The 10894-nt window shown below is 36.5% G+C and overlaps 1 protein-coding gene across 1 annotated transcript in view; it reads left to right on the plus strand.

Annotated features, from left to right (window-relative positions):
• Positions 1-1407: 1407 nt before the first annotated feature.
• The window catches only part of LOC115929913 (alpha-N-acetylgalactosaminide alpha-2,6-sialyltransferase 2-like), a 29371-nt gene continuing 19884 nt past the window's right edge, over positions 1408-10894 (plus strand). The window contains exons 1-6 of the mRNA XM_031000040.1: positions 1408-1633; positions 2769-2921; positions 4432-4633; positions 7890-8067; positions 8604-8766; positions 10066-10183. Coding sequence (XP_030855900.1) covers positions 2806-2921; positions 4432-4633; positions 7890-8067; positions 8604-8766; positions 10066-10183 — 777 coding nt within the window. The 5' untranslated portion in view covers positions 1408-1633; positions 2769-2805. The remainder of the gene's footprint in view (positions 1634-2768; positions 2922-4431; positions 4634-7889; positions 8068-8603; positions 8767-10065; positions 10184-10894) is intronic.

A 10894-nucleotide genomic window follows, 5' to 3' on the forward strand; every position in this document is an offset into this window, starting at 1 on the left:
TCTCTCTCTCTTTCTTACAATACAATTCAGAAAATGCATGTGCCCTTTTGACCCCCCCTCCCCTCGGAGCTTCGTCACTGACTCTTTTTCCGGACCGTAAGTCTTACAATTTAACACGTTTAAATGTACAGGTAACCTTGCACAAGTCGAAACCTCTTAGGACCACATAAATATATTAGACTAATAAGAGGTAAACAACATATGTTTTGCATTATCTGGTTGAAAAAGTTATATCAATTTATTCAAGGTTAACTACAAAACAGATGTGTAGTATAAATTAGGAATAGGTTAAAGATGACTCCCCCCCCCCTCTAAAAATAAAAATAAGTGCCGTATGTAGACAAACCCCCAAAAATGTATAGACTCCTTATGAAAAAAAAGTTAGTGTGGAGCCCCGCACATATGCAGGATCCCAAACTATTTTGTTCATAGGCGGTCATGATTATAATTCTTTAGGGTTTGTATATGTTGAGGGCCTACGTTCAAATTTCAAAATTGTTGGGTTCAGAGCTCAATGTGGGGGCCATCTGTATAAGAATCTTTTTTTTAGAAGTCCTACATGACACCGGCCGCTTAAAATCTCGAGCCGCGGATTCAAAGTTAAACGTTAAGAACAGCCCCTGCGGTCATCACTCTTTAGTGAGAAATTTGAAAAAGGGCACAATATTTTGGATGTTTTACGGTAGGGCCGCTTCACAACTCTTAATTTTGCCCTTCATTTGGATTCAGCTCATACCAAATCGCTTGTGCTTGTATTTGAACTCATGTTGGTAGTAATCATGGACATGGACAGCGAGCTGCCCGAATATGAGTTTTTGATATCTTTTCTTGTTTATTTTGGTGATAAATAACACTTTCACAAAATACATATTACGCTCAAATTGTTGCTCGCTCACTAGCCGAATTGTGAAACCAGAAAATTACTTTTTCGGGCAAGAGGCTATACCCCCCCCCCCCCGCCCCCCCCCCCCCCCAGAGATAAAAATGTCAAAAATTGTACCGGTATGGTGCTTCTAAAATGACCTTGAATAAACGGTCTGCGCAATTTTCAAATTTCCGCCCCCCCCCCCCCCCCCCCCCCATTGGAAAATCCTGGATCCGCGCCTGAAACAATATAAAGGGGATATTTCTGAATAAATATAAGCATTATCACACTTTGAGACAGCCACAGATAAGTGAAGAATGGTTGATAAAGATTTGATTTCCATTTATTTGATGTAAATCACAAACATTTAGCAAAAAAATTGTCCCTCATACAAATGCATTTCCCCGCCAGTGAATGGTGTATTCCTGGCCTTAACAGCTGGATTGCCTCTTTGAAGAGTGTGCAGCTGCGCGATCATATTTTGAGAACCATTGTCGCGAATGAGTTAAGAGGCTATGCGCTATGCGCTAACGTTATAACGAACGAAAGAGACGGACAATTCGGTGTAAGAGAGTCAATGCTAACTGTTAGGAGTCAAGGAAGCACCAAGTCGGCAAATACAGCTTTAGTGCCGAAATTCGAATGTAAGCTCGATCGACATTCCGCCCCTCCCAGTTGTGGATCGCATCCATCATGCTTGTATCAGTTGATATCTGAGTTTGAACGTGCTATTACTGAATTGGACTTGAACTCTGTTGAAACTTGAAGGTCAGAATCCGACGTCAGTCCCGAATACTTCGTTTTGTGTTAGGGGAAATGGTTGGGTCTACAAAAAAAAAATCGATGTGTTTTTAAACAAGTTTGTATTCTGAGATCTATCCTTCATCAACAAATCAACATAGATCTAGTCTAGCTAGGCCTATAGCTGGCTATATCGTCATCCGAGTCACTGGGGACAAACTTGACCGTAGGCCTACCCTTTTTCCCAGCAATCTTTCTAAAGGATTCACGGTTGGGAGGTTGTCAAAAGAAATCAGATCTAGATCTATTGTAATTGTCCACGATGCGAAAAGGTGCGAAGTTCACACAGAACATTCCTACGTGGGGGATTTCTTTCCACCACACATAGGCCTATTTGAATTGATGCAAAAAATACTGGCTAGGACACTATTTCAAACGACATAAAATTCTGTATTCTTAGTCTCTTTTCTATCATTCAATATGATAAATAAAATGACTCAAAACACTATAAAACTGTCTAGATCTAGATCTATATAGACTATTCCTCGTGGTGTAAGTCCCCCTTACGTGTTAAGATCATCACATTTCTCATAGAGGGGGACTCGGATCACGAGGAGTATATTAGTCGTGGTGTAAGTCCCCTTCTATGGGAAATTTGATGATTTTAACACGTAAGGGGGACTTACACCACGAGGAATATATAGTCGGTTTTATAGTGTTTTTTAGTCGGATTCTTTTGATTTATTGATAAACTTTAACAGCGAATATTAATTTAACATCTCTAGGTAACTGTCTGAAAGTGGCAGTGTGGTCTTGAAGAGGAGGGAAATGAGAGGTAGATAATATCAACGGGTTAATTGCCGTCTTGTATTAATTTCGGAGGGGGGACTCGTATGTTTTTTATACATATTTTTTAATCCCAAACCTTTTACTGCAGAGTGCAGACCTGTAAAATCTTAAGTTGCTTAAATTTGGTTGTGTAGAAGGATTCCCATAATATAAGCACAGGGAGCCCGGCATCATAAAATTTGTATGTGCGGCGACTATCTTATCAAAATAACAATTATAAAATAACATGCCACATGGAACCCCTCCTCATTTAAAAAAAAAATTCAATTTTTGTTGTGGCCTTATGCTTGCTTCTTTTTATTTTTCTCTGTAGACGTTTTATTCAATCTGGAATCTGATGGGCTGATGCGATGCGTTTCCACAACAAAGCGTTTGTTAAACTGGTCTCCATCCTAGTTGGGGCTACAGTGGGTACTCTGGTATACATGGTTCAGAATACAGATAACGAAGCATACAGAAGAGACAGGTGGGTGAACAACATTTTCCCCCTTTAAATTCATTTTTATGCCTGAGTTACGAAGTAGCCAGAGGCATTATGTTTTCTGGTTGTCCGTCCGTCCGTCCGTCCATACGTCCATCCGTACGTCCCGTTCTTGTGATCGCGTTATCTCAAGAACCAATTGATGGATTCCTGCCAAAATTAGGTCATGTATGTATCTTGCAGAGCCAATGAATTGATTAGATTTTGAGGTCACGAGGTCAAAGGTCAAAGGTCACAGGGCTCATTATGTATGCATAAATAGCTGGTGATTACATCATTAAAACCCATGGACAGATTACCATCAGACACAGGACATGTATGTATCTTGCTGAGCTAATGAACTGATTAGATTTGGGGGTCATGAGGTCAAAGATTAAAGGGTCATACATGTATATAAAAAATAGCTTGTAATCTTGATATTCTGAGAACCTCTTTTTAATGGATTACTATTAAACTTGAATTTGAAAATTTGCTTCTGTTTTGGTATGTGAAATCGTAGTTGGCGGAGGCATCTTTTTCGACTGCGTGTAGTCGAAGTTTCATCTAGTTTCTCATAGAATTAGCACTGTTTCTAATATTGAGATTCATCCAGTTATAGAGTTAAGGAGATAAACTTCTATACATTACGGTCAGTTTTATTGTTTTATCTTGCCAATCAGTGTTTTCGAAAAGCCAGAAGGATGTTAACTCTATTCTAAGATATATTTGTGTTAAGGCCCGTCTGGCTTTCGGCAGACCCTGCTCTTGGAGGCACAAAGTACCAAAAGTCATGTCACTTGTTTGCAATTGTAAAAATTACTGATACAATTAGTGGATGTTAATATATCCACGAAAGTTATGTAATCCACATTCTTATATACACAGTCAATGCATTTCATGAAAACCAGGAGGTGAGATTATTCTTCAGTAGAGGTGAAAGGAAAGGAGTCTGGATGAATCGGGAGGAGGGTGAACTTGGCATTTCAGGGGTTATTAGGTTTCAAAAGTGCAAGTTGCTACAGACTAGACCTCAAAGTAGCCCTTAAAAGGCCTAAAAGTTTCGTAAAATTCACATCTCTAAATTTTGTGTGGGTAAAGTACTTAAATATTTTCATTAAATTGTTATCAAATAAAGTTGAAAAATAATGTCTAAGACACACATACATGTAGTGCAAAACTAATTTTAGTCTGTGCTATCAATTGGAGCTCTCCTGGCTAACTTTGCCTTGATTTTGGGCCAAGCATAAGTTGCCCCTAGATCCTCCATGAAGAACCTCACTTTGAGAGTGATTATGCACTTAGTGGGATCTCTCCATGATTCAATGATCTAATGAAGATTTTAGATGTTTTTGTGAAATTTGCCAACTACAAGATGTTCAACTAGAGGATTGGAGAGTTCATGTTTTTGTTTTCCTTTCTTTTTTCTTCCTTTCTTTTTTCTTCTTAATTTTCTTTTTGTGAATAGTTCCGTGGTTTCTTTTGTGGACCTAATCATTCTTTTGGTTTAATTTTGCAGATTTGCCAGTGATGAATTCGCTGAATCACACCAAGTTGACTTAGAACATGAGCTTTCATTCCTGGGAAAAGAGCATCAATTTAATCATCCTTTTGAGGTTCAGGAGCAGAAAACAAGACTGAATCATCCTCATCCATTCATCACAATTGCTCCAAATAATTTAGAACTGACTTTCAGGAAAGATGAACAGTTTAAATTTTCTGTAAGTACATGTTTGTTTTGACATTTCTCATTAGTCAGTAATGGTATCCTTCTTTGTTCTTTATATTACTAATTTGCTATGATGATAAGTGAATGAATTTCCCTTAGTAGTCTGAGATTTAAAAAAATTGGTATTAAAGGATCAACCTCATTATACCTTTTTTTAATTATTTTTTATAATTTCCAAAAAACAACAAAATATTGATAGCAATCGAAAGTCAACACCCAAGTCTTGTCATACACTATTACCCTGTATTAGAGTCCTTCATAGAAGAGTTACGAAAAACCCATGATTTGAACACCATTTTTTTCCACTTTTGCACAACATTTATGTTTGAGTGTCAGTAGCAACTGTGTATAGTACATGTATATTGATCTGCCTTCACAATGGGATGTCAGTGTCAGGATTCTGTCTATGAAGGGACTCTGCTTCATGTACACCAGGTTGATAAGCGCTCTGCCAAAAGATTACTCATACTACCAGAAAACTACCATACATGTACTTGCCCGAAAAAGGGTCCTATTTTATGCAACATTCAGGTAATAGTAGCCCCAGTGATAACTGGTGCTTATCTACTGTAGGTGATAGGAAAAGAAACGCCCTCGTGTAATGTTTAGGGGGAATTTATGTTAAGCTATGTACCGGTATATGGGAATAAACAATTTTGTTCTTGAGATTTTAATTTGGGCTACCTGTACATTGTTGCATGACTGAATGATAAACGCTTACTGAAGAATTAGCAAAACTACAGTGTACCACATTAGAGGTTGTACGACCAAACGTATGCAGCAACTGCTCAGAGGTTAGTTTCATACGTAACAGAATAAACCATCAACTCAACACTGTGCCTATCCTTAAACCTTGGCCCGAACCCAACCGGAAACTCGATCACACTTGTTTTTGTTCAATCATGAATGGTGCATTGATGTATGTCACAAGGCTGTGATTGGTGGAGGTAGAATAAGGCACTTGCAAGATGGCCACTTCTACATGACCAGGTAGGTGTTTCACAAAGATCCTAAGTCGAAATTATCTCTAAGTTGGACTTAAAAGTTATGGAAAGCCATTAGCATCCTTGAAAATATGTTGTAAAATCTATTTTAAAAGGCATAAAATGTTGATTCAAATCATTCATATTTTCCATTATCATGGGAGATTTCATGTTCTTGATGTGGAATTTATGGAAAGCCTAAAATACTTGATTTTTCGCTTTTGAATATATTTAATTTTAAGGCTATAAATGGCTCTCCATAACTTTTGAGTTCAACTTAGAGTTAAGTTCGACTTAGAATCTTTGTGAAACACTCCCCTGTGTCTATAATGAACTCTTATCTGTCCATCCATCTGATCATTCAACATGGTGGCAGCGGTGGGATAATGAATGTTATAAGATGATGACGTGGATCCTTATCAAATGATTGGTTGAAAGCGTACACGTGACCAGGCATTTATTTTGTCTAACGCCTAATTTGGATAATGACCGGTCATTATCAAAATCATGTTATAAAACAATTTTGATAAAACAAATAAAACATAATCTTATAAAACAAATAATACACATAATTTTGTTCGGGCATTAGTAAAAGTACCCATACTCGGTACCTTCAAAACAGTCCAAACGTACCTCGTGCGGGTAATTCTAATACTAATGTCCTCACTGCTGTCTGCTGTGTATTATTTGTATAATAACAAATATTCTCGAATGGGTTAATGATCTCAGTGGAAGCTCTTGATAGTTACATATTCAAGATAAAATACACGTAGCTCTCATATATAGGTCATAAATTGGTTCAATAACCAAATTGCAAGTTTGCAACTCTAGTTACCACTGCCATGCTAAAGATTGGTTTAACTGTCCATAACTCTGAAAATGACAGGATTTTGTTGTGTAATACACATGTACATGTATAAAGAGTGTTTTCCTTCTTCACATAAATGACAGGGTATGATAGAAATATTACATAAGTCTCAGATACATGTATGTTCATTGGTCAGATTTCATTTCTTTGACACGTGAAAACAGATGACAATGATTACAATGAAGATTAAGATTTTAACACTTTTTATGTACCGGTAGATAAAAAATGTGTAAAGTTTGAAAAAGCCACAATTAAGGTTAAGTCAGTAATGTTGACTCAAGTACTTTAGAACAGAACAGTTGTGTAAATGGTCAAAGGTTACATTTACATTAAATATGCACTCAGCAACACATACTATTAAAGGTAATACAAAGTTTTGGGAAATTTTGAAAATTGGGTGGATAGTGATTCTTTACAATTTTGATGTATTTGGATGCCCCTGTGGATGTATAATAAGCACTAGAAAATTTAGTCCCTAAAACACTTCTGATTTCGAGAAAAATGGAATATAAAAATTTACCGGTGCTCCCGGTAAATTTTGATCAATTTGAAATAGCGCCTACGGCCGTACAATGGTAGCTGCGACCGTGAAAATCTCAGAATATGTAGTTGAGATATATACTTTCCAACGGGAATAGCTAATTGGTAGATTTTAGGCAAGAAACAATATTTTATAGCTTAATTAATATCTTGACCTGGAGAGGGAGCTATACAACATAAAGAGCTTATTAGTTATAATCTCATAATTTTAGACTCGATTTCAACTGCGACAACGATTACTGAATATTGTAGGATCGCATATGCTTCCAATATGTTCATTTGAACCAAATTCATGACCCCATACCAAAACTTTGTATTACCTTTAAGTATTATATCTTTTGAACAATTTCTTCGAAGAAATTCTTCTTCTGTCTTGTTGAACATTTTAAGCATTGAGTCAATGTTTTAGTGGTAGCATTTCCAATATGTTTAGTGGCTAACAGGAAGGGTACATGTAGTTAATGCAAGCATTAGTAGTAGGGAGATGTTGTGGTACTATATTGATGGCATGAATGGTGTACTGATGCGTGTAAAAAGGCTGCGATTGGTGGAGGGGTTCCTGAATAAATCACTTTTAAGATGGCCACTTATACAAGAAGAGTGTCTACAATAAACTCCATTCCTTTGATCATTCAACAGCATCCCTTACTCCAACCCTATACCTTTCACCAAATAAAGCCCAGAGCAATTGTCGCTGGAACAAAGGTCGTATCAGGTCATAAGGTTGTGCATATTGCATGGGGAGAGTTAATTATGTGCTGGAACTTGGAAGTATCAAGTTTCAACATTATTTTTCATCATGATTGCATGAATAAGCTCATTTAATATTTCATATGTACTTCTGTTTCTTCAAACAGTCCTGTCCGTATTCATTGCAAGGCAAACTACAGGAGTCCCAATGGGCTTCCCAGTACTATCAACCAAACATAAAGATGATTATGACAGATGCCAATATCAACCAGGAAGAATACCAACGCTTAAAAGCATACAATATGCCATTTGGATTCTTTTATAAAAATGAGCTCAAGTTTGAAGGTGAGAGTGCTGTGGCCAAATGGAGAACGAAACGTGTAGTGGTTTGAATATATATAGAGAAAATTTTCTGTAACAAAAATTCAAAAAAATTGGCCAATTTGTACTGGAAACTGAATTTAAATGTTTGTTTAGCTTTTTTTCTTTCTTCCTGTTATTTATTTATTACCACTTTGCCCATGTAAAGTTTCATTAGTCGAAGGTATTTTTGTCTCATACATTCCTACCAACACCATCAAAGTGTGTAGTATATCAGATGAAACTATAAAGTTGATACCTCTTCTTGTACTATATATCAAATATCGGACCAAATGACAAGGAAAATAGAACTTGTTAATGTAAATATTTATTATTTTTCTTTATTCTCATTACCTGGGACAGGAAATATTGAAATACTTCTGACTTGTACATTGAATTCAGCTAAATTCTCTTATTCTAGCTTTGTAATTGCTTTTATGTCTGTACTTGAATTGAACATGGATAATGCTCAAATAACCAAATTGTCTTGACAATGCTTTTGACTTTGTCGTTATCTTCAGAGCTCTCCAGTACATTAAAACTATTTTCGGAGGAGGAATCTGTTCTAGGTTTCGGGAATCATCAGAGACCTCCATGCGTAAGCTGTGCTGTCGTAGGAAATGGAGGAATCCTGAATGGATCTGGCCTAGGCAGAGAAATAGACAACCATGGCATGGTGTTCAGGTAAAAATCATAACAGTGTCTGGATTTTAATGTTTTGTATATGCAATGAAGTACATTTAGTTCATGAAATTAGTCTGTGCAAGAGGAGTTATCTATGACCTTTATTGCTGCTGGAAATACATGTGATATGCTATACAGTAGTCTTGTGGGTGCACCATGTGAGAGAGAGAGAGAGAGAGAGAGGGTTGAGGAGTCCTCATGTAATATTTCTCCAATATTCACAGGTATTATGATTTAGAAAAGAAACTATTAAAATGTTTATAATGTATGAAATGCCTTTGATGAAGTATTACTATCTTAATTTCTTATCATCAAATGTATCTGAAGCCTTATATAATCACTCATGTAGGTGTAGTTTGTTGTTTCTTTCCCTCCCACCCCCCCCCCTTTATTTTAGAATATTTAAAACAAACCCTCTGGTATTACCCAACAAAGATATTCTTTTGCATTAAAAGGCAAAAAATAGTATTTTTGACTCAATTATTTTTGTCTATGATGTGCTTGATTTAAGCCAAATCAGTAGTAACACAAGATATTAAAGTGATAGTTGAGTTCTGTTGCAGAGGGCGCTACACAAATAATTTTTTTTGTGAGATAATGAAAAACTGAGTGTCAAATTTGAAAGAACATAATATTTAAATGACAAAATCATCTTTGTTTGATCAAAATCGGTTCAGAGACGGCTGAAATATAACGATTTCTAATACTTGTGTACCACCACAAATATTAGATATTTTGAAAAATTTGAGAAAACCGTTGAAAAAACGAAATAATGCCTTTTACGTCGTATTTCAGCCAGTGCCGATGTTGGATTTTTTGTTGGCATTTTCGTGTTGCCTATATTACCCACAATTAGCCGGCTCATGTATTCTTATTTTTAATTAAATAATTATTTACGGTCAGCATGTTTTTTTGAAAGTGGAGCTGAATTGGTATGATCGTATTGGCTAAATTTTACACATTTTGGGGTCTAAAACTACCTTCATAGCAATTTTAGGTTCTAAAAGGGCACTATAAATGTCATAGATAAGAATAAGAGCAATAACCATGCACTTTGAAGGCATTTGCGGTCTGAAAACAGAACTCAACTATCCCTTTAATGGATGATGGATAAAAGTGGAAAATTCAACACTAAAGTTTGATTTCCCCCAAAATGCAGAGGCATTCTAAAACAGTCCCTATACTGGTTGTGTGTTACCCTATGAAGTGTATCCAAATACTAGCATATTCTTTAACTAAGTTACCTTTGAATGAAATCAAGAACTAAATGTGAAATTACACCCATTTTTTCTTCTGCAGAGTTAACCATTGTATCAGGAGAGGCTTTGAGCATGATGTTGGTACTCGGACAACGCACTATGTATTCATGGACAGATCCCTCATCCATACGCAACAGGCTGATATACCAACAGACAAGGTATGGAATTGTTTGAACAACGCTCTGGCAAATAATGTCCTACTCTAAACAGATGCCCCCCCTCAAACCTGGACCTCGCCCTTTAAATATTCCCAGTCGTAACCCTAACCCAGACCTGCCAACCAGAACGATTTAGTCGTATTTCGTACGATTTTTAGAAGCAAATACGACAGTACTATTTTCCTCAATAAAATACGATTTTCAAAAAAAAAAAAAAAAAATGTATGTGTGCCAATGGCAAAATGCCTACCGGTGTTCTGTCCTGTAAAGTATCCTTCAACCATCTCACATTGGCAATTTGGGGATGTTCATTGGTTCATCAAACACACCAGTCGTGACGAAATCATGCATATTCAACCAATGATCAATAACAAAATTTCTTCCTGTATGTAGGAACTGTAAGAGGCGCGTAACAGTCCGTGTTTAATTTTAAGAATACAACTTTTGTCAAAAAATACAACTTTTGGGATTAAGAATACAGTTTTTGAACTCCAGAGGTTGGCAGGTCTATGACCCTCACCCTAACCAAATACCCAATTGCAACCTTTCATGTAACATTAGGCCTATGTAACACATCTTTGATGAAATAAAGTCTGGAACAATCGTAGCTGGAGTAAATGTTGGATCATCAGATGATAACACGCCTGTTCTATGCCTGAAAAAAGTTGCCTCTTTGATTGATCTTTATGAATAACTCTAGTATTTTCTGCC

The sequence above is a fragment of the Strongylocentrotus purpuratus genome, unplaced genomic scaffold (genome assembly GCF_000002235.5).
Source record: "Strongylocentrotus purpuratus isolate Spur 01 unplaced genomic scaffold, Spur_5.0 spur5_scaffold_6, whole genome shotgun sequence".
NCBI lineage: Eukaryota > Metazoa > Echinodermata > Echinoidea > Camarodonta > Strongylocentrotidae > Strongylocentrotus > Strongylocentrotus purpuratus.